Source organism: Pelodiscus sinensis, chromosome 3 (assembly GCF_049634645.1).
Source record: "Pelodiscus sinensis isolate JC-2024 chromosome 3, ASM4963464v1, whole genome shotgun sequence".
NCBI classification, from domain to species: domain Eukaryota; kingdom Metazoa; phylum Chordata; order Testudines; family Trionychidae; genus Pelodiscus; species Pelodiscus sinensis.
Window position 1 is genome coordinate 115799490 of NC_134713.1, and position 25296 is coordinate 115824785.

Genomic DNA, 25296 nt, shown 5'->3' on the forward strand with positions numbered 1-25296 from the left:
CATTCTTTAGGATTAATAGACTTTGCTCACAAGGGAATGCAGATAATCCCCCCTCTTCCCCATTATGGAGTGGATCCTCTTAAAGATCTAATTTTAATATATCAGACTAGATGTTTTTAACAAAGACAATCCGGTTAGATCCATAGACAGACAGACAGATTTTTCTTTTGTTAACTCTCACTGTGGCTAGATAAAAGCAAAGCAGTTTGTGCATTCTTTCATTGTTTGACCTTTCTTTTTTCCTATATACAAATCACCCAGAAGTTAGAACTATTAAGAACTATTACTCAAGGATATATATATATCAGCTTTACAACTCTTAGAACAAATACATTAATGCTAGATTAATGGAAAACCTGCAAATTCTGAATTTACAGATACTGGTAATGAACTGTAACGACAAAGCAAGTTTTCCTTGAAAATTTTCAGTGAATTGTTTATAATACATTAAACTCAAGGCTTTTGGGGTTTTCTAAAACTAATTTTAATAAGTAACTGTTCTGGAAAACACCACTTAAAAAGAAACAGTGCTGCAAATTTACTTTAAAAATCCACATAGATCTCTTACTGTGCTGTAAAAGTAAAGGAGGAAAGATTGGGTTTAACCTTTTAAAATCATGTGTTTATGCTTTGTTTTATTAATATTGCTTTGCTATTTAATAGTTACTGTAAACTTCAGAAAAAATGTTGCAATAATGGGACGGATTCATTAAAACACAAAATTATTTAAAGTAGAACTTTACAAGAGAAGTAGCACAATTCAAAGTGTTTTACAAAAGTTGGAAAACCTGTAACATATAAATTGTTTAAGAGATGGATCCCTAGAACGAGGTATTTTACATGGGAAAGATTATAGGGACTCTCCCTTCATCTATCTGCTTATGTATGTTATTATCAAAGTAATATCTGAGCAGATATTACTATCCTTCTGAAGAAAAGTGCAGCCAAAGCACAAGTCAGATAGCCAAATAGAACTATTCCATCTTCAATTATATGACAATCAATTCATTGTAACCCATCCCACATACAGATGGAAAACAGTTCTTTCTTTCTTCCTAAAATTGCTGCTCAGCAGAATCCCACAATCAAATGACTACAGTGCAGACTTGCTGAGCAGAAAAGAGCTACCTACCATTAGAGGAGTGGAGTCCTCTAAGTAGCAATTAGGAAATGGAAGGATGTCTTTTAATTATCAAGCACTCAGAATAGACTGTTATTGACTTACTTGCTTTGTGGAGATCTGTAAGGGTCCCACCTTGTTCAGCGGATTCTAACAAGACACAATAGCTCAGGTTGCTTTCTCAATAAGAGCACTTTTGATGGCTTACATTTTCTTCAGCTTTTTGAGGCATATATAGTGACCCTTATCCAAATACTTTCATGGAAGTCTGACTGCAGGCATTTTTTGACTGACAGAAAGCATTAAAGCTCTCCAAAGTATGTGGCCACTGTGAAGGCACACTTATTTCACACTTTAGTTAGTGTGGAAGAATGCAGTAACAACAATTCACAGAAAATAATTCCCAGATTAAAAAATTAAACCAATATGTACTTTGTCTGGTCCAAATGATACACTGGAGCAGACACTGACAATAATAATATTTTTATACAATGCCTAGCATAATTGGACCCAGAGCTAGCCAAGGCTGCTATGCATACCAAACATAAAAGTTTAGAAATAAGTCGGATGGGCAACTTGATCTAATTTTTGATACTTACAAGCATCTCCCTAGCATGCACTTCAGTTTTCTACAATGTAGAGGCTTCCAAGCTTGAACTATTCTATTCTATTCTATTCTATTCTATTCTATTCTATTCTATTCTATTCTATTCTTATACCATACTCATTGCCATGACAGGGGACATTATGAGCCCGTTCTTTCTTTTGCTGCATGTATGTTGCTACCATTGAAATTAATATAAATGTCAGAAGTACAGCTCAGAATAGAAATTGTCCTATTAGAGATGGACTCTACACTTTGTGCATATGTGTAAATAAAGCTAGCATTTAAAGAAGTATATGTGTGATACATATACCCTTAATTCTTCCATGATTCTGTTTTATAGACATCTGCAATGAGATTTAATATTAAATATTTTTGCTACTCTGACTGGAATTGTGAGCCTCACTTCTGATTCTAGGTGATGGCAACCGAAGTGGAAATGTAGTTCTTTGAGGGATTTTATGCATTCCCACTAATGGGACTTAGCACTTTCAGCACTGAGCTATGGAAACGTATAGACAAGCCACATCCAGGGGAGAGCGGGAAGGCAGTAGTACTCTTTCGTTAGAGTGATGTTATTGGCTCTGTCTATATACACCTCAGTTCTTTTGCCACTGAGAGCTAACAGAACTAACTCTCTTGTCTGTGAGTGTATTTAGCTTGTTTTCTTCTAATTGTTACTCTGATACTCCTGTGGAAACTTTGAGATCCATGTATGTGCAGAGGTCTTCCATAAAGAGTCTTAAGATTCATATGGAGTCAGACACTCTTGCCTCAGCACATCCTTAAGGTTGAGCCTAAGGTTTACCTCCTCAAACCTAACACCAACAACAGCTAAGCTTCCCACTCAACACTGTTCAGTACTGTAAACTCCGTTTAGACAGTCACACCAGTGTTGTGATACATCTCAGCATTACTGTCAGGATGAACAATTTCTTTGAAGCTTAGAATTGACACTGGTTGGTATCCTAACCAAACAACATACTTCCACATCTCTGGTGGCTGCTACAGGGAAAAAGGAGAAAAGATAGGGAGGGAATGTGTGGAGAAGAAGAGAAGTGGCATTGTTTCCTTTTTATCACTGGCATGTTTTCTTTGGGGGCTTCTTCCCAATGATGATGTCAGCTTTTGCCTACACTCTTTCACCTAAGACTTTAATTTTTAAGACAACGCTCTGGCGTGTATATCTTTTTTATTGAATCCCCATCAAAGCTAGTAGCTTTGCTTCTACTGCTTGATCCCAAACAGTATTTTCCACCTACTTCAATTCAAAACATTATGGAGGAACATGGGTTCCTCTCAGAACCAGCCATGCAAGTTCTGTGGGTCTGTTCAAGGGAGTCCTGTATGCTTTCTTCAAAAAAGACTTCTTCAGTGCAGAAAGATCTTCAGAACGATCCTCATCAGTTACTCATGTTGTCCTTCGTTTAGGAATCCATGAAGGCTCTTTTAGTTGCTGCCAAACCATGTTCATCACTGGCTGCCAGTGACCACTGGATGCACTTGCACTGGTTCCTGAGTGTTTTCCTGACATAAAAAAGGCTGTGGCCCTTAAAGGGAAAATTGTCTCTTACTTTCTGAGCCTAGAGCAAAGCCTGATCTTTAATCATGATTATCTCCTCAGAGCAGTGCCAAAGGATGTAGATCTAGTTGTATCTGAGGGTTGTAAATTGCCCAAGAAGAATATTTTGCTAATGTCTTCCCCTCAGCCAAGTTCTTTGCAGTTGCTTTGTACTCTTCAGTAAGATATTAAGATACAGATTAAAACTAAAATCATAGCCTGGTCTCAGGGACTTCCTAGTCTACATCTACTGTTAAAAGAAAGCAAGCCATACAAACATTTAATTTCAGAAACACACCCTCAAACCACCATTTAGCATCAACAGAGTACCCATCTCAGCAACAATACAGAAAGAACACATTAAAGAAATCCCTTATTGCATGTAGTCTCAGACTCCCAAACATGACTTCTCTCCAGAGTCACACCCCTCTCGCTTGGCAGGTCAGACTTCATTTCTCGTCTTTCTTCAATGCCTGGTCCTAGATTATTTTGGACTTTTGAGTATTGGAGTCCATCAGAGATGGTTGCCTACTCCAGTTACATACTAGGCTGTATCCACTCTCCTTCTACTCCCAAATCTCCTTGTGGACTTCTCTTTTGAAAAACTCCTATTGGAGGATATAAGCTCCCTTCTTCAAAAGAGTGCTGTAGAGTAGTAACAATAAAGGAAATTTTATATGATCTATTATACTTGAAATCACAAAGGTTAGCAGTAACTTCCCTCAGGGTTCATTTGTCAGTTAAATTGGCTTATCATAACTTGGTCAGGGATAAATCCATATTGTCTCATCCCACAGTTTTATGTGTTCTAAAGGGACTGATGCCTTTACCCATGAGAGAACTTCCTCTGACCTAGGACTTGAATCTAATATTTACTATGCTAATGTGATCTCCCTATGAGCCACTGATCCAGACACCTTTAGATTATCTGTCTATCAAAACAGAGCTCTTAACTGAAAAGAGGTTTAGTGAGCTCAGAGCCTGGGTAGCCATTCCATCCTCTGTTGTAGTACACGGAGAGAAAGTTGTCATGGAACCCCGTCGTAGTTTTATGCCTAGTTATCACACATTTTCTTCTATCACAATATGTGTCCCTGCCCATTTTCCTCCTCGGATCTCATGCTCACCCAGAGGAATCTCGTGATAGAGCTTTTCAAAGCTTCAGCATAGTGTGTAGTCTGTGTTTTCATTAAGCATTAATCACTGGACTTGGCATTGTGTAGTGGAGCTCAATTTGACACAGCAGTACTATAGTCCATTTTTGCCTAGAACTCCTTCCTCATCCTCCTCTGATGGGGGCACTGTTTGCTAATCTCCCATTAGTGAGAATGTACAGAGGCACTAAAAGAAGAAATAAAAGTTACTCACCAGTAAGTGGTGGGCTTCAAGAATCGTCTCTTTGCATTCATACTACCCACCCATCTTCTCCTCTGCATATAAGCTCTTTGTGTTTCAGGACTCCTCAGACTAGGGAGAAGGAACCCATGTAACCTGAAGTATGCCTTGATTTATACAGACAGTGTCAATGATATCATCCTACCATGAGAATACTATTAAACCCCCAGTGGATGGGGCTTTCATATATACTTCCATAGCTCAACACCAGCGATGTTGAATACTATTCGTGTGAGCTTTGGTATTCAGACTAATCAGTAACTAATCAGTAACTTCGATTTTTTTTAAAGATATTTACCAATAATGTGTGGTGTGCAGTTCATGAACATTTGACAGTGTATATAGACAAAATATTACTTTTTCTAGCTTTGTCTGACATCTTTATCATGAAAGGAGGTGTGATCAATTATTTTATCAGGCTTATTTCAGAAATAAATATTTTGTTTAAAAATATTGGGCTTATTTATTGTGAAAATCTATAATTTTATACTGACTTTGTACTCCCTTTGCACAGATGTAAACATCTGCATAATATGAAGTCAGAGGAGAGTCAAACACCATTCACTTTAGAGTATTATATGTGGCCATTGCTTCCAAAATGTGGATTATTTCAATTATTAAGTCATTTTGAAATTTTAAAAGGGAAAGCAAATTAACTTCTCTTCTATTACTAAAACCAAGAAGAAAGAGACAAAAAGTATTTCTGAAATGTCATGAGACTGAATGCAAAGAGAAAATTCAGCTGCAACTACTCAAAATCTCAAGTAGGCAAGACAGAGTCTTTCTTTTTTTGTATCAGAATGTGTGTCTTTTAAAAGAAGCCTACAGGTTTTTTTCTACAAACATTTGCCTCATTGTACTAGCTCTTAGAATAGCAGGAATTGTTAATTGAAATGAATAAAATGATAGCTAAGCAAATGGGTACACACTCACAAACAGGCTAATTGTTGCACTAGAATGTATCTGTTGTCAACCTTCACAGGTTGTCTTGCAGTTCCATTGGCCCCGATGGTACTAACTGAGGTTTTCTTTTTTATTATTTATTTATTTGCACCAGACTAGTAACACAGGCAGCATGAGAGAATAATGAGCTGCATTCTTGGGGTTAGTGAGGAGTCAGCACAAATTGTGGGAACAAATAACAATCAGACAAGGCTGTGTTTTATAACAGCGGGGCTGCAATCCATCTCTGGGATCTTTCAAAGCTGGGCTAATAAAGGCCCACTTACAATCCCCAACAGAGTATAGTTTAATTAAATTTGTCCATTAGAGGGCTTCTCCCCCTCCCTTTTACATTCTAGAAATTAATTCTTCTGCTTTCTGCCTGTCTTTTTTTCTACATCACAGATGCACTGAACCTTCGTAACCGACAGGTCATCTGCATCACACTCAAAGTTCTCCAGCACCTGGTGGTGTCAGCTGACATGGTGGGTGAAGCGTTGGTGCCCTATTATCGTCAAATCCTCCCAATACTAAACATCTTTAAGAATGTGAATGGTGAGTTATCCTACTAGTCACTGTGTCTTTCAACCCGAAGTCAAAATGGGGCTTGAGGCAAGGTTAATTAATAATGTAGTTAGGATTTATTACAGCATATAAACCCAAATCCATTTGGAGCTCTAAATTATGTAACCCCCACTGCTATTCCCCAGGGATATAGTAAAATTAACAATTTCATTTATTACTCCTTGCACGTACAGCTTATTTAACACAGTACAAAAGCACTGAAGCAGTTCTGTAATCTTCCAATAATTAAATTGTAAAGTTTTGTAATAGTCTTTTGACTACATTAATAGATTGCAAAGGTTTTTTTTTTTTCTTTTCAACATGGTAATTTTAAGTTCTCTATTTTAATTCTGTTCTGGGTTTTTCTCATCAGTAAACTTCATTCTTACCCCTTATTGCTTTTTGGTTTAGGAGAGAATAAAAAGAAAATTATTAACCAGTTTAGTCAATTCGATAGACAGGAGAAATTATCTCTAGTGAAGCAGTAGAGTTTGGAGTTATTGTTGCACAGTTAACAGGTTTTACAATGGAAGAAATTTAGAACCACTTCATACTCCGCACTCTTGAGTAAGTTGTTTTCTTTGTAGTGCAAAATTTTATGGCCACTTTTGTCTTTAAAAAAATACCACATGGTATATTAATTACACCATTCTCACAAAGCTGGACCAAACTGCAATCTGCAAAATACTTTCTACAGTCTTGTTCCTGTAGTAAACCTCTTGACTGTTCAATCACTTACTAAGTTATTGACTTTGAAGTTTTATGCTATTTACCTGCAGCAAAAATACTATGACTCTTAACTGGAGTCAAATGCCATCTATAATGTTTTCTTACTTGTTTTACTTACTCTATTTGAGAAATGCAAAAAATGTCTGTCCACAGACACTAATAGGTTTAGACATGGAAATACTGTAAGTAAAGTAATATCAGCAATTCACAGACACTTACCTTCCTTCCTCCCCCTTCCCACCCCCCCGCATCCCCCTTCTGTTCTGCAATGTGATTTGTCCTTTTCATATTTGTTCATTTTTTTAAATTGTATCCTTTGGTATATATGGTTGTGACTACTTTCTTCCACTATTTGATCTGAGGAAGTGGGTCTAGCCCATGAAAGCTCATCATCTAATAAACCATCTTGTTAGTCTTTAAAGTGCTACATTGTCCTGCATTTTGCTGTAAGTAAAGGACATTGAATTAAACAGTGAACGCATTCTAATAAGCTTTAGACCATGTACCATGTGTAAAGAGTGGAATGAAGGAGAGCCGTGGATTTCCGGGAGTTGTAAGACATAGGGTTGTGATAAAAGTCCACATTTAACCTCTGTGGAGCCCCATAAACTTTAGTTGGGTTACCGACACAAGGATCAAATTTAGTGTATCCAATTGCAGGATCTAGGGCCAAATACAACACATCAAAAGGAAATATATAATTTAAATGGTGAGTTATCTACTGTGCCCCATTTTCCAAAATTTAGCCTGAGGCAGGATGTGAGCAAGACTGTTTCCCCTGGTGCTGTGGTGTCAGATGAATGGTAGGGAAGGCTCATGTCTGCTGCTGGCACTACACAAACATAAAGATGTACACAACTGATTGGATCATACCTGCTATAAAAAACAAACAAGCAACCCAATAAAAATCAAACATATTTTCAACAATCGGTATGGTATCTTATTGTGTTAATTTGTATCTGATATCCAACTAAGCCTGAAACTTTATATTTGCTGTTCAGAAACCAAAACCAACATCCCCTGAAATTCGACCCTGGATTCATAATTCTAAACAGCCAAAAAGAATAGCACTAAACTCTATTTACTATGTTATGTTGTTGTTGCTCAGGTTGAATAAGGCAAGAGTAACAGTTCGTGACTATGTGAACGTTTTAGTTTTGTGCATTCCAGTTTTAATTAAATTATTTGTAAAAGGGTTTTTACACTGCATAACAACAAAAAATTGTAACTAAGCATAGAGATTCAGTCTCTGTACTTTGTTTTCCAACGGAGAGCTATGAAGAAACCAGGGACAATGAATTGTCACCATGCATAAAGCTAAGAGTTTGCCTTTCTTGTTAAATCTTGTTGCTTTAACAGCTGTGTAGATCAGGACAGGGTGGGGAGTGTTGTGCTGGAGAATAAAGCAGTGAAATAGTCTAACAGTTATGTATTTAACTAAAGCAGTGTTATAAAAAAAGAGAATGGACTGCTGTGAACAGGATAGATCATAGTTGTGTTTCAGGTTCCTAACATATGAAGTTATTCAAACTATTCAGCACTCATGTGCTTGGGTATGTCTACACTACAGCGATAATTTCAGGGGTGCCCCGCTTGCAAAGCAGTCCTGGCTTGGATTGCCCAGAGTACCCACACTGGGCACATCACAGCACTCGGCCATCAGACCGGCTGCACTTGCTGCAGGCTGCTATCTGGGGAGAGGGGGCAATTGGGGGGCTGCAGGAGAGGTTCCACCCCCAGAAGCCCGCAGAGCCAGCCCAGTCCTCCCCATCGGGGGCTCGTACCCCATTCCACCTTCACCTCCTTCCATTTACCCCTCCCTAGCCCCCCTTCCTGATGTACAAACTAAAGGACAATTGTGTTCAAAAATAGAATCTCTCTTTATTGAAAAAACTGGGGGAGACCAGGAAAAGGAGGTGGGAGAGGGGAAGAGAGAGGGTGGGAGAGGAGAGGGCAACTAAAATGATCAGGGGTTTGGAACAGGTCCCATATGAAGAGAGGCTAAAGAGACAGGGACTTTTCAGCTTCGAAAAGAGGAGAGGAGGGGGGATATGATAGAGATCTATAATAGCATGAGTGGAGTGGAGAGGGTGCATACAGAAAAGTTCTTCATTAGTTCCCATAATAGAAGGACTAGAGGACACCAAATGAAAGGAATGGGTAGCAGGCTTCAAACTAATAACAGAAAGTTGTTCTTCTTCACAAAGCAAATAGTTAACCTGTGGAACTTCTTGCTGCAGGAGGCTGTGAAGGCTAGAACTAGAACAGAGTTTAAAGAGAAGTGAGATCAATTCATGGAGGTTGGGTCCATGGAGTGGTATTAGCCAGGGAGTAGGAGTGGTGTCCCTGCCTGAAGTTTGTGGAAGGCTGGAGAGGGATGGCACGAGACAAATGGCTTGGTCACTGTCTTCGGTCCATCCCCTCCAGGGTCCTTAGGGTTGGCCACTGTCGGCAGACAGGCTACTGGGCTAGATGGACCTTTGGTCTGATCCAGTACAGCCATTCTAAGCTCAGGGCTCAGGGTCGGGGGTCTCAGTCGACCACCTTGATTTTCATGCCAACCTGCTCCTGGGTGGCCAGGCTGGCAGCTCTCCTGCCCTAGACGGCCGCTTTCCTGTGCCTAGTGCGGAGGTCATGGACGAGGTCCACGATGTCTGCACCGGACCAGGTGGGTGCCCACCTCTTGCGGTCCTGGGCAAGCTCCCAAGAGCCGCCAGTCTGGTCCCGGGAAGAGGCGGAGGGCTGGGGGGCATCGGGTGGCTGGCTCGATCCGTGCCAGGTGCAGGGTCTGCTGGCTGGGTGCTGGCAGGCTTGCACCTGGCACGGGCACCGTAGCCAGCCCGTGCCCCTTTACGGAGTCCGGGGCCAGGAGGGGGGCAGACGAGTTTCCCTGGTGTTGGCCACAGTGGCCACCAGGGAAAGCTGGGGAGGGATAGCCTCCCACTAGTTCGAATTAAGGGGCTACACACCCCTTAATTCGAACTAGTAAATTCGAACTAGGATTAGTCCTCGTACAATGAGGTTTACCTAGTTCGAACTAAGCGCTCCGCTAGTTCGAATTAAGTTCGAACTAGCGGAGCACTAGTGTAGCGCCTATCAAAGTTAATTCGAACTAACGTCTGTTAGTTCGAATTAACTTTGTAGTGTAGACATACCCTCAGTGTTTTGGGAAGGGTCCTTTTTCTCTCCATGGAGGACCCCTCTCTTTACTCATCCCATGTTTTTTTAGTGATGGGCAGGGAGAGTGTGTTTCCTTTCCCATGCACATTGTGGGGGACAAATAGTCAGAAAACTTTGCCAACTCTTTTCTTCCAGTATGTCAAGAGGGACTGGGGCACAGTGGAGGGAATGCGGACTCATCCAGGTTGCATTTTCCCTGACTATCCTCATAGATGAAAGTGAAGGAGTGGGAATGTATATTCTTCTCCTCACATTGCCTAAGTGGGGTTTTCTGCTAGACTTCTGTGCATTGAAGCCAGGAGGAAAAGGACACTGTTAGAGGGTGGGCTCCCCTTCCTTTTATGTTTCACTTTGCAAAAGGTCCTCACAAACTGCCATACGGTTTCAACAGCATGTGCTTTATTTATAATGTCCTATATGGGTCTGTGTCCACTCAGACAAATGTTATCCATTTCTATTTATTTTCTAGGCAGGAGATGAGGGGAAAAGATCTCACCACTCTGAGACCCTGGGCTTCTTTGCCCATCCTTCCAGCTTCTCCTTCTCCCTGTCACCCTTTTAACTGTCCTCCACTAACTAAGTGAATCCTCTTATTAATTGGTTAATCACCCGGTCCTTATTCAGTTATGTCCCCGGTTTGGCGCCTTCAGGGCAGCTTACAGAATATAGAATGATAAGTCAGCCTTAGAGTACTCCCATTTGTCACAGGTCTGTTGTTCTTTTTTGTCCCCATGCTGTTTCTCCAGGTGTATATTCATAAGAGAAAGTTCTAAATGAGCACTCAGATACGAGTAGGGACAGGCCTTCAAGCAAAAGGAGGAGGGCACTCACTCACAAGGACAGCACTTACTCATTTACTTAATTTAGCAAAAATTCTACTGCTGAATTGGTTGAGCACAACTCTGGATGTGAATGTGGTTTTGCAACCCCAACGTCAAATATAATATTTTGATATTTATCCAACAGCATTTGTTGGCACTCAAGATATTCTGGAAATATATAAAATACATCACCAATCTCTGCCCTACTCAGACATCATGCTAAAATACAAGATATCATGCACTGTTTTTCTGTAAATGTTTATTTTATTATTAGACTATTTGGCCAAATAAAAGACAAAAGAAGTAAGATTTTTCCCCAGGAGGATTATTTTGCTAGCATTAGCCTCAGTATACTAAACTTGTCACAAAGCGTTAAATGTTACAGTGGCACACATTTGACATTATGCTTTTTCAACACATCCATAAAATCTTATTTTCAGCTCTTCCTGATGCAGCCATGAATATTTTCTTTAGGCTGAAATTTTATTCTACCATATAAGTATTCAGTACACTTATTGTCAATTATAAGAATCAGGCATATAAGAATTATATGTTTTAAGATACAAAAGGACACAATTATAAGCCATTCAAAAATTTCAAATTAATTTTTACTGTACCTCAAGATCTTTATTTGCCGAAGTGACTTTTTGCAGGCTCTGTCTGCTGATGGTTGAATGTCTTTTGGTATTTGAAAACAAACTAAAAGCTACTGAAAATTTTAGTTATTTACTCTATCCAGTGCCTAGAAACTTAATTCTGATTACTACACATTGCTCTAATTTTTAAATAATTGGAGAATAAGAGTTTTCAGTGACTAAATGTGGTATCTGATTCAGCTGTTGGATCCTTAGCATGCAGTAGGCCTGATTCTGATTGCTAATTCTAATTCACACCAAGGCAAATTCTTTGGGGATTTATAATGGGACATAATAAGTGAGACTAGAATCAGGCCCAGCATCTCTGATAAGTTGGGGCTATATTGTTTCTATTCAAGAAAAATTCTGTGGAGAGTAAATAAAAAATCAGAGTTGGAGTGGGTAGTGGACCACTTTATGGCTCAGAGAGTACTTTTAAAGGTTGTAGAGAGGGCATGGATACAGTTTGCTGTTTCTCCTTCCCAGAGAAGTTTTGGAGAGACAAGGTGGGTGAAGTAAAATCTCCAGTTGAACCAATTTCTGCTGGTGTGAGAGACAAGACTTGAGCCACAGAGCTCTTCTTCAGGTCTGGGAAAGGTACTCCAAGCATAATGCTCAGAGTACCTTTCTTGTACTCAGGGAGGCCAACAAAATTGCCAGGCTTCTGGGAAAGGTGTAGTGGGTGAGGTTCTGTGCTCCCAGATATTCTCAATTTGCAGTGGGGGAGGTCGAGGTTGGATGTTAGGGAAAACTATTTTACTAGGAGGGTGGTGAAGCGCTGAACATAAGAATGTCCATACTGGGTCAGAACAAAGGTCCATCTAGCTCAGTATTCTTGTCTTAAATTATATTGTAACTAGTTTAGGACAGGGATTTTCTTTTGCTTTGTGGTTTATACAATGTATAACACAGTGGGACCCCAATCTGACTGGAGTCTCTGGGTGCTATTGTAATACAAATATAAGTAATAACACATATAATTTAAAAAACCAAGTAAAGAACTATACCCTGGTAAGGGACAAGTACAGCAGATTAAAAAGTTAACTTGCCATGTTTACTGTGAATATCAATATCTGCAGAGATAGAAATCTCAATCACAACTAAACTGTCAATATTAGTCTTCTAAAAAGCATTGGTAACATACTAATGCAAAAAGTTATATTAGTCTTGTACCACGGACATTGCTGCTAAAAGCTTCCTGAGTAGACTCCTGAAAGAATAAAATTTGATTGCAGTGTGCATATGTGTCAGTCCTAAAAGCTTATTATCTCTAGGTGAGCTGTTATGGTCTATTGTGTAGTTATTAACAAATTACAGCATCTGTACTGTAAGTATACTATGAGCAACTGAAAAAGAGTTACAATAGAAACAGAACCTTAACCTCTGTCCTAACTCTGAGGGCCTAGACAGTTCTCTGTGGAATTACTTTATAAGAAAAAAGAAAGAATTCACATCTAACTGCCTTGTTATCTTTCTTTCAGTGCTAAAATTATTTTGAACATTTATGGAAGTTCAAAGTAAATTTGAAGTACTCTTTTGTTCAGGTGAAGCAATTATAATCACAGACATAATACAAAATACACGTGACTTCTTATATCATATCTAGTTTTACTGATGCTGCTTTGCTTGCTTGCTTTTAATATTTCTCTCTGATGTACATAATGAGACCCAATGGTTATTCTTCCAGGTCATGAAAAGAAATGTAATGACAATGACATAGGCCTATTATGAACCTTATAGCACCACTTGAATCTCTTTTTCACTTAAATATGGCATATTTTTATTATGCTTATTTCTGTCTTCTCTTTTTTTCCCCCTTGTTTTTTGAGGGGTGGGAGGAAGGGAAAAAGACACATACTATAACATCTGTTTTGTTTTTTGGATCATGAAATTTTTGCTGTGCATCTCCTCTTTTAAATTCTTTCATAGATCTGTAAGATGTCTTAGATAAATACAGTTTAAGAACAAGAAGAATAAAATGTGTGCTGTTGTGACAGCACTAAAGAGAAATAAGACTAAAGAGAATAAAAAAGAATCTTCAAAGCTTGATATAAACTATAATTGTGCACAAAGTCACATATATAACAGAATGAACATTAGAAGCAGAAGTTTGTTTGATAAGAGTTAGACAATTACACACAGAATATTTCTTTTATATAATGTAGTCAGGTAAATGAAAGTTTCATTGATCTACTTTAACAACTATTATATGCTGTCAAACCAAAGCAGTCTAATGGCTGTGCTACATCAATTCATTATAAAGCAAAAATGTTTTCATGCCATCAATTTATGTTATTCAGTAGTGATCAATAACAACATGTGAAAAACTCTGTAGATTAAACTATATACAGTATTTTGGAAACAAAACAGAACAAAAATAGCAATATTCAGAGAGGGACAGGTTTTAAAAACAATAATTTAAACTAAATCCTCAACATTATATATGTAGACTTATAACTTACTCCATGCATTTTGGTCGCATTTCAAAAGCTTCTTCAGGCAGATTCCTATTTTTTCCTTTAAAACACTTTGCGCATTTGATCTATGGTACTTTATAATTTAAAGTAGTAATAATTATAATTTCTTTAAAGCTACCATCACTGAACTCCCACTTGTATTTCCAGGATGAGAAGGAATGGAAAATCCCCAGACGTTTAACATTTTGACTTTCTGAGGCCCTGTTAGTTAAGCCTGATACACACATCCCACCTCACATTTATGCATGACTAGATGATCCCCCTGCACTAGGGTGATACTTCAATGGGCAGCTTCACTAATTTAGGACCACATTTGACTGATACAAAACAGCTGCGGGCTGAAGACTGGTTTTGGTGGGCTTCCAACACACACTGTCTAATACTGTAGCTAAATTTTTAAAAACTCAGTGTAACCTTCTATCAACCTTATCTTACATAGGGTACATCTAGACTACCGCGTTTTGTCGACAGAAGTTTTGTCGACAGTATATGTCGACAAAACTTCTGTCGACAAAGAGCGTCCAGACACATTGAGTTCTGTCGACAAAGCAAGCTGCAGAACTCTGTCGACAGAAGGTGTTATGCCTCGTAAAATGAGGTATACCAGCGTCGACAAAACTGCTGAGTTCTGTCGATGTTATGTCGACAGAACTCAGCGGTAGTGTAGACGCTGGTATAGTTTTATCGACAAAAGTCCACTTTTGTCGACAAAACTCAGTAGTCTAGACACACCCTTAATGAGCCTGACATCTCCCTCTCACCCACCCCCATTCATCCAATCCTTAATCATAGGAAACATGACCCAGGATACCTGAGGTAACTGAACTGTTAGGTGAGGTATTAAACTACTGGAACAACTATGGTGGAGATGCATGCTTACTCTAGATTGCACAGAACATGTATTCCATGCAGTAGGCGGAAGAGTCAGGACTTCAAAGGAATACTAAATCACAGAAGCAATAAATTGTGCCTACAGGTGGTCAGTACTCTATGCATATGGAGTAAAAGTATTTCCAGAATTGTTTATGAATTTAGAAAGCGGCAATGTTCTTCAAAGTCCTCATGCTCATTACGGAAGGCAGCAAGTTATCAATGCATATGAATGAATATGCTCTGAAGAAAAACCTCATGCCCAGGCCAGTACTCCTGTGAAGGAGCAGGAGTAACGGCTGCTGATGGGGACACCCTCTGAGTTTCATTTAGTGGGTCTTTACTAGACTCGCTAAATTCAATTCCGGAAGATCGATATCAGTAGTGTTGATCTTCCCCTTAGTGAATACATGGCCTTAGACAATATGCTTTATGTAATGGTATCGTTTCCAGTCATTTCAAAGAATAGTTCTGTTTCATTACTTTTCTAGGCTAAATGATTTACAGGTCTCTGTAAAGCTAAGCAGAGTAACCATTCTTTCAATGAATATTGTAAAATACATATTGAAAAGTTCACATTTATTTCTCATTTTTCATATCTGTGCTTCAGCAGATGTCCAGTTTAGAAATGCTGGCTACAGGTCACAGTCTTCAGTAATTTAATTCCGAGCCATAGCAACATCTCACATAGGAGTATTTTTCTTTTCTAGAAACATAAAAAGCAGGACCAGAAAAAAAAACAGTAATCTTGTCTGACCCCCTGAATTTTTCAGAACTACTTAATACTTCTATCCAACATATTCTTGTATATGTGTAGTGATGGTGGCTCATCCATTTCTGTCAGTTGTCAACTCTGCTGCGAGTTGGTCTTACTTGCTGGATGTTGTTTCAAACTAAATATTTTCTTTATTATATTCTAATTAGAGAACGTAATCTGTGTTGAGATGATAAATGGTATTTTAAATGTTAGTTTATTTAGTAAACTTTTCCAAATATTTATAATCAAAAGCTGTAAATACATTCTAACATGTATAAAGAGGTATAGATTATACCTAATTCTAATATAGATTAGAATTGCTAGATAATTTCAAATTGCTATCTGATTTCTTAGCTAAAAATATCATATTAACCTTTGTAAGTTAAAATTGACTCTGCAGTGATCAAATAGATGTTAACACTTACTTTTGATATGTTAATAACATAATTAATTTGCAATCTTTAATGTCTGACAAATGAAAATGTAAGGTTCACCAAGTCAAAGAACATGCACTGTAACCAGGATGTTATGCGGAGCTACATTAGCAACAACTTAGATGTGCTGATGCTGAGCATCACCACACCTAACTTCTAGGTACCATGAAAGTCCCTGGGATTCACAATGATTGAGTTTGACACCTAGGCTTGCTATACAATGAATGGAGAGAGATGGGAGCCTCAGAATGAGATTCACAAAAAACACCATGGTAGGTCTCTCCCAGCCTAAACTAGTCAATGGGAGATGCCAATCTGAGATGTGTGTTCCAAATCCTGCCCCTCTGTTGGTACTTAAATCCAGACTGCAGAGAGACGCCCATCTCTGTGCTTCTCAGCTACACACTTTCTCTTGGGTTTAGGCACTTACACTATTTTTGCAAAAAGCCAGGGAAAGGGAGCAACTCACTCAGAAACTTCAGGCCAGTGCTTAAAGTACTCATCTTGGATGTGGACATCCCATGGTGCAGCTACTTTCTCTGCTTGATGAGGTAATGGACTCTGAACTGGGACTAGCCACCTCTCAGATGAACCACTTATCTACGGGCTATACTTACACGGGGTGCCTTTGGTCTCTCCTATTGAAATGTTCCAATTAAAAAATTCACTGGAGCAGGGAACTGGATTTTAGGTGTCTCACCTTTCAGGTGAGTGCTCAAACTGCCAGGTAACAGAGTTATTTGCATGCTTTCTTGTTCTCTCTTTCTGCCTCAGTGTTTCTTTCATTATATCCACAAACACCACAATATCCCATTAGTCACCAGTTAAGACACATTCATGGAAGGTGGCAGGTCCTAATTCAAATTCCCTCTCCTAATTAGCAAGAACTTAAGTAGAACTTTCCTACATCCTAGGTGAGTGTCTTCTGACCTAGTAGGCTAAAAATTACAAGGGAGCCCAGAAGTCTTTGGTAAGCTTGTCTTTTGGAGCTCAATCCAAGAGGCAAGTTCTTAGTCACACTTATCTGATTGGACCTCACAGGTGAATTAGGTGGAGGAATGTCTATCTTCTCTTCATTTGTGAATCACTCTGAGGCTTAGAAGTTGAGATATCTTGTGTGCATGTTAGAGACAGAAGCAAAAACATTTAAGGAACTTTTACAGCAAACGTTTAGGCACCAACAGCATTTGGTGTCAGCCAATGGACAATTTGTGAATCCCTTTGGGACCTGACTCTGAGATTTAGGTGGCTAAAATGGTAGTCCTTTTATCAATCTAGCTATTTTTTTATGCTGTGTTGCCCCAAGCAAAGGAATATTGAAAAATGCTTAAAGCACATGGTTAAAAACTAGCACTTCTAAATTTTGTTCCCAGAATGACACCTGACTTGCTGTGTGACACTCAGCAAATCACATCATCTTTGGCTTCATGTTATCATTGTTTGTAAAATGAATTGAATAGCTGTGGTACCTCACAGATATATTGTGAGCCTTAGTTAATATTTGATGTGGTCATAAATCAGAATTCTTATAAAGTTCCAGATATGTCAGGGAGGGATCAGAGAGGGCTGTTTTCTTGTGCAGGGTTCTGGGTTGTCCTCATATCAAATTTTGTATATTTTTTTTCCGTAGGACTTGTACACTTAAGTCTCCGAGGGTACGTCTAAACTACATGGCTCCGTCAACGGACCCATGTAGATTTGTTTTTTTGGCAAAGGCAAATGAAGCCGCGCTTTAAATGATTGCGGCTTCATTTAAATTTACATGGCAGCCGCGCTGAGCCGACAAACAGCTGATTAGCTGTTTGTCGGCTCAGCGCGATAGTCTGGACACTCCCCTGCCGACATCAAAGCCCTTTGTCAGCAGTCCCGGTAAACCTCATCCCACGAGGAATAACGGGGCTGCTGACAAAGGACTTTGATGTCGGCAGGGGAGCGTCCAGACTAGCGCGCTGAGCCAGCTGATCAGCTGTTTGTCGGCTCAGCGCGGCTGCCATGTAAATTTAAATGAAGCCGCGATCATTTAAATCGCGGCTTCATTTACCTTTGCCTATCTGTCTAATCTACATGGCTCCATCGACGGAGCCCTGTAGTTTAGACACACCCTGAGGCTGTTTTGAAAACCATTTGTAGGTTCCAAAATATGACATTAAGAGCCTAAAGGTTAGTCTTCCTTATTTTAAATGACCATTATCATTATGATAAGAAATTATTCCTTTTGAATGGTATCTCAGTTCTGTGCTTTTTCACAAGAGCAGAATTGCATATACACAGTATTTCACTTGGACTGACACTATTCATTTCTTTTAGCACTACATGTAGAAGACAGGTTAAATAATTCACGTGATATTTATTGTGTACATAATTCTCCACATCTCAGATATGTTTGCAAACAAATATGGTACAATATGAGCGGACATATGTTTTCAATCTCACTATGCTTATTAAGGTGACATTTTTATTTTAAATATGCATCTGAAAATTGTGTTCATGTTTTATTCTAAGTGGGTTATATTTATTTATCACACATTTTTAATTAGGATTCTATTCTGGGGAGAATATTTCTGTGAAAGTCAATGCAAAGTTGCCAAAATCACAGAAATTGGCTCCGCACCTGGCTGTCAGTTTTTATATACAAACAGAAAACAGGGAAATGGGACAGAGACAATTTTGAAGGAAAGAGAATTTCCCTGTCTGAACTACATGACCATTCCATGCACAATATTGTCCTTTTCCCTTGAGATTTTTTCTCATCCACCAGGAAAACAGTAGACTAATGCCCCATGCAAGAGTCTGATGCTTTTTAGTTGTACATTCCATATGAATTAAAAATCCAAAATGGTCAGAGGATGCAGGTGGCCTGTCATATTATCTTCACCTCAGCTGAGGAAACAATTGTTTGTTTTCTGGCAACTACCCTTCCCTGTTAAAAATTTGCATCTTATCTGCAGTTTGAACTTTGCTGGCTACCATTTCAGTTGTTGAGTTTTGTTATACCTTTATCTGCTAGATTAAAAAGCCTCAAAACATCAGATCTCTTCCTCCTTAGTATGCCCTTATAGGCCACAATTAATTTGCCCCTTATCCTCCTCTTCAAAAATCTAAATTAAGTACTCAAAAACTAGGAAATGACAAAGCTAAGGTTTCAACCTGATAAGAGACAGAGTTGTAGGCTGGCATGTGCAATGGTCTGAGCAGAAGGTCAGAACCAGTCAGTGCTTGAAGTCCAGAACTAAGGGTCAAGAGGGCTGAGGATTGGAACTGAGTTATCTGAAGTCAGACACAGGGCTGTTCCAATGCAGGAGCTTGGCTAGTATAGAATTGGAATAAGGTCTGGATCAGGACAGGAGCAAGGTAAGGGGTAAGGTAAGCACAGGAGGCTGAAAATCTATAGACTTGTGCATAGGGCAGCTAATGCTCTACTATTGCTGCTAGACTTACAAATCTAGATGCTGATCCTGTAGCTGGCCAGGCACTGCTGATTAATCAGGCAATTTCAGGGTAGTGCAACTGAGCTATTTCTTTCCCAGTAATGAAGTTATCAGGGAAACATGCCAGTACCTGGTCTTAGCTGGTTTAACTCCTGACAGTACTCTCATCCCTGCTTTTGAGGGTACATTCCTGGGGCTCCGGGAATGTTTCTCTGAGTAGAAAAGTGTGCAGGAGGTCCAGGGCATGAACGTATGCCATGGGTTCCCATGATCATTCCTCTGGGCTATATCCTTCCCAGGCTATTAAATATTGGAGTTCTTCCAAATTCGGTGGGAGTCAAGAACTTGCCAGAACATGTATTTTTCTTGTCTATGAATGATTATTGGCAGGGGGAGCAGAGGAATGGTGTAAAACAGAAAGGTATTCTCAACATATAGTTTTAAAAGGGAAACATGAAACACAAGGTGAACCTTAAGAGATTCTGGTAGCTGCAGTCAGAATGTTACAGAATTAATCTTTTATGTGATCTGTAAGGTTCCAAGTACTGGTGTTCCAGCTTCACTGAGGGATGTGCTGATTTACAGTTTTGGGCAGACATGAAACTGGGAGCCAACTGGCATTACCAGTAAGCGTATGATTTATATTCTGCCTTAGCTTCTTCTCATTTTCTTCTGAGCTCTTGGTGCTCCTTATGGAGGTGAGCAAAAAGGCAGACAGTGGCAGGTACAGGCCCACTGACATGGGGGGGCAAAGAGGGCAACTGTACAGAGGCCTGGTGATTCACAAGAGCCCTGGGCTCCTAGCTGTTGCCACCACTACTGCAGCAGTACCCAGAACCCCGAGCTCTTTAAATCACCAGTGGAGCCTTGGCTGTGCCATCTGGGTGGTGCTGAAGGGCTGGCAAGGGGAGGCAAGTCCCCAGCCTTGCCCCTTCCACTCAAAGCCCTGCCTCTTCTGGAAGCTTGAAGGCAGCCTCCCCACCTACCCAGGGGTCTGGCAATTCTGTCGTCCCTCCCCACCATTGCCAATTACTGACAAGTTGGTGGGAATCTCATGGTGAAAATGAAGGTATAATCCAGGGGTTCCCAACCTTTTTTGGTCCCCGTACCCTCTTGGCTTTTAGTAAACCTTCCCGTACCCCCTATTCAATATGGAAGGAAAAAAATTCTAGACTCTAGAATCCACAACTTTTTTCACTAACACTACTACTTTTGGAATATTTCAGTGAGGATAATCTAGTTATCCACCAAATATTCCCCATACCCCCTTGACAAGCTTCTTGTACCCCCGAGGGGTATACCTACCCCAGGTTGGGAACCCCTGGTATAAGCTATAGTTAGCAAAGAAAACGGGGACATTTGCTAGATGGAGGCAAGAGTGACATTGTTTTAAGCAAATTCGCCATTGAGGTCAGGAGCAGCTGTCATGGTGACAGTTTAGGAAGGAATGCAGATACTGTTCAAGGACCTGATTGATTGGTTGTGTTTAGGTGATAAACAGTGGAGCCAAGGCTTTGATAACTGGGAGACGTAGAAATTCCTACCAGAAACCAGACATGACCTGGGATCCATAGTCTCACACTACACTAATTGATAAACAACAAAATGTTATCCACAAAAAAGGCTATCTGTCTGCTAGGTAATGGGGAAGGCATGACATGGAACAGAATGATCAGTTGTTGTTAGACTGATCACAATACAAAGTGTAGTAATCCTCTGGGAGGATGGCAGTTCCATAATAAATTCTGCAGAAATGGTGAATCAAAGCCAAGATAGAGTGCACAAGTGTTGGAGGAGGTCAAATGGTCTCATATGTGGAGCAGCACAAAGACTGCAGGACTTCATGGAAGCCATTATGGAAGAGCATAAAGCCACTGCCAGTAACTTCTAGATAGCAGGTCCTGGGTTCTGGAGGAACCAAATTGTCATACCAGAGAAGCATTGTGCAGAGTTTTAGGACCTGAAGCCTTGATGTGCTTTCAGGCACACACATGTGCTCCTTGTGATACAGAATCCCATCTTAGAACATGAAGGTCAAGATAGCTGGGTTGCCAATGATCTGAGAGGCTAGGACACCAAAGAGATCACTGGGCAGCAGAGAATGGATCACAGGTTTCAAGTTACAGACTGCCATACCAAAAACAAAATTTGAGGCTTTGAGGATTGTGAATGGGGCCTTGTTGCCAAGTTTACAATGTTCAATTTTTTTAGAGAGGCGTGCTCCCTCCATGAAATTAGAGGTATCTGCCTCCATTGTAAATGGTCTGGCCAGGTCCAGATGGATCAAGATGGGGGCCACAACCAATTACCTTTTGTATGTGATTTGAAGGAATCCTGTATTTCTGGGGACCAGACAAAATGGGATCCCATCTTTCAAAGGGGCACTCAGAGGAACAACCAAACCAGAAAACCCTATAATTAACTGCCTGTAGAAACTGGCAAAGTCCAAGAAGCATTGTATCTCATGAATTTCATTTGGTGCCACACAACCCATGATGGTCACCACCTTATGGGAGATAATATAACAGAGTAATTCCATTGTGTCCTAATAACATGTGCATGTCTCTGGCTTTGCATTCATGCGCTTCTGGCAAAGTCTTTCAAGGATATTAAATATACATTGATTGTCAACTGCTTGGTCCTCTGAAAAAATAAGAATGTTATCCAGGGAAATAATTATGACTGTCTTAGAAGATGCCATTTATCATATGCTGAGAGGTTGTTAGGGCATTGCACAGACCGTTGGGACAAATATTCAAAGTAACCATACTGGTGCAGAAGGCAGCATACCACTCTATCTCCTTATTGCACATGCATGAGATTATAGGCCCCATACAGGTCTAGTTTTGAGAAAATTCAAGCAAAGTGCAGACTATATAAAAGTTTGTTGTTGAGGGAGGAGACAGAGGTTCTAAATATTCAACTTACTAAATGCCCGATAATCAATACAGGGCCTCAAGGGGCCATTCTTCTTAAGACAGAAAACTGGGGCTCCTACTGGAGATATGGACAGATAGATAAAACCCGAATGTAGGTTTTCTTGCAGGTAGGTATGAAGAGCTGCATCAAAATCAACAGATTAGGAAGTCAGAATAGATGATCTAATGATCCCTTCCGGCTTCAAATTATGTGAATTAAAAACAGCTTGAAATTTATGTATCAATCGGCTTTGGAATAATGAAGTATCATAGAAATTTAGGGAATGTCCAATACATTAAGATTACCTTTTTAAAAACCCCATATATCTCCTAAGTGGCTTGACCAGAAAAAACAGCATCTAGTCATAATATAGATGTTTGTGGGAGATCTGCCTTAAAAATATGGATAGCTTTCAATTCAGAAAATCTTACTGAGCTCTCAGATTTTCTTAAATCATTGATGATTACCTAGTTGGATGATGATGATGACACTTTACACTAAAAAACTTGCAAATAAACATTGAAATCTTGTGACTATATGTAGTTTCTACACAATATGGCAAGCAGTGTTTTCATTTACAGTAAAATGATAAAATGAGCAGTGAGTGCTAATTTTAGCTGCAAGTATTCAAGAATGTTCTTTAAATGTTGCTTCTCATTTATCCCTTTACTGAATTTTTTCAATAGGACAATTTATCTCAACTAATGTTGAGAGTAGCTTGACAGAACCAGCAAATGCACAAAATGATGAGTACCCTTAATCACACAAGGCAACTGATATCAATGTGGCCAAGTTTCTGCCACATTTTATTTTTGCACACAGTTGAACTTGAGAATGACTCTAATATTTATGAGAGTATTTAGGAAAAGAACAAAGAAATTGCAGTTAGACTGGTCACAATATATCTTGCCGTTTCTAGTAAACACTCTGTTTCATGCTTCACCCTTCTAGTTGACAGAATTCTGGAGCATATTAAATATAAGTAGCTACACAATATTAATAGGATGTTGTGAAATTCAGTGTTAATTAAGAATCATAGTATTGTCTAAAATCTATTGTTTAGAATACAAGAAGGAAAGCCATTAGAGAAACAATTAAGATAATTAACTTTTTTTTAACTGTCAATAACTCAACAAGTGTGTCTGCAGCCAGGAAAAAGGGAAATTCTGAAGATATTGTTTCACAGTAATATGCTAAAAATACTGGTTTATAAAAATAATTATGAGTAAAGACAAGATAGTACAAGAATATACAGTATTCATGCTCTCCTAGCTTTTTTATCTTTAGAAAATACCCATTTTTTATTTGATGCCTGGAATGGATCACTCTTTCAGCTCAGACAAATAGTCATAATTACCATTAAGTGTGTTCTTTCTGAAAAATCTTTCAGATGAATGTGTTTGATTCATAAGTATACAAGCTCATTTTACGACAGCTATTTTTCTGTAACTTCTAAATTAGCTAGTTGGAGGATATGCTTAAAATGGAAAAAGCATAGCAAATACTGTAAAATATGTACAGTTTTCTTCTCACAACAATTATTTACTTTAGATGTGGCTTATTTTCTATTCATAAATTTTTGTCTTTTGCACTTTCCATGACTAGTGTAATTATTTTTAAACATATGCATAACACACTGTTTAGAATTTCATTGTTCTTTGATTAAGGTTCTGTTGCCCCCCTCAGATAAGGCTGTTGCACTATTTGTTGACCAATCATTATTTCTTTACAGTGAACTTGCTCTAGTATAAAGGTTATTGGGGCAGATTGTCAGGTCATATGAGTCAGGCTGGAGCCAGAAGAAATTACATGCAATTTTTCATTGAAGAGGCTGATCTATAGAACAAATAGATTTGGCAATTAGTGTTAAGCCAAATAAGGCTTCTTTCAGTTAAAATGTTACAAGACACAAGGGCTTTTTGGAGCTTCTCTTTGTCTTTGTACTAAAGTGAGTCCAGTAATATATTTTACTTGAAAGAGGGATGGTGACGTTTATGGTTTGCAACCTCACCTGTCTAAAAGTGCTGTGCTTTGGCCCTGAACAAGCACTTTCCCATACTTAAAATTAAGCACATGCTTAAGTGTTTTAATTGCTTTCCTAAATTGGGGCCAAAGTGCTCAGTCAGCATCTTGCAGTATTAGGCTTTCTAGAAGCTATTACATCCAACTGAGATCAGCTGCATTTTCCCATGACTGGGTTCCTCAGCAATTCCTTTAGGAACTGTAAGCATCTGTTGACATTTTTCCTGGTAGTTTTAGCTATTCCCTACAAACATTAGTAAGGATCAAAAAACCATGTCACAAGCAGTGACAAAGGAACATCTACAACTGCTTATTTTGGTATGCTCTAGAAAAGTGGTAATATAACATGAGAGCATTGGATGTCTAAATTTCACATGGATGTTGCTATATAATATTAAGGCTATTACTTCGATATAAGTAATACCTTGTTGTCTAGATCTTGTTCCTAAATTGTAAAAATAACAGTCCTGTATTTAGAGATCTTTGGAAATTCCAATTCCTATATAACTTTTGTTAGAAATCAAATTATTTTAAAATAGAAACGTTCCACGAGGCATACAGATAGTTTGGAATAGGAAGCCTAGTCCGAACTATCTAGTTCGTGCCGCGTGTAGCCGCGGTCACGGAGTCCGCACTAGCGGACATTTAAAAATGGCGGCGCCCGGCAACATGCAAATGAAGCCCGGGAAATTCAAATCCCGGGCTTCATTTGCAAGTTCATATGACTACATTAACCACCCTAGTTCGAACTAGGGTGGTAGTGTAGACATACCCTTAACCACCCTAGTTCGAACTAGGGTGGTAGTGTAGACATACCCTAAGAAAGAAAGAAAGAAAG

At 39.2% G+C, this 25296-nt stretch overlaps 1 protein-coding gene across 5 annotated transcripts in view; it reads left to right on the forward strand.

Moving 5' to 3' along the window:
• PACRG (parkin coregulated) overlaps nt 1–25296 on the forward strand; it is a 486879-nt gene that overhangs the window by 316323 nt on the left and 145260 nt on the right. For all 5 annotated transcript variants that reach the window (XM_075924584.1, XM_075924585.1, XM_075924582.1 and 2 more), the window contains one exon: nt 6028–6177. In XM_075924584.1, the coding sequence (XP_075780699.1) occupies nt 6028–6177 (150 nt within the window). The remainder of the gene's footprint in view (nt 1–6027; nt 6178–25296) is intronic.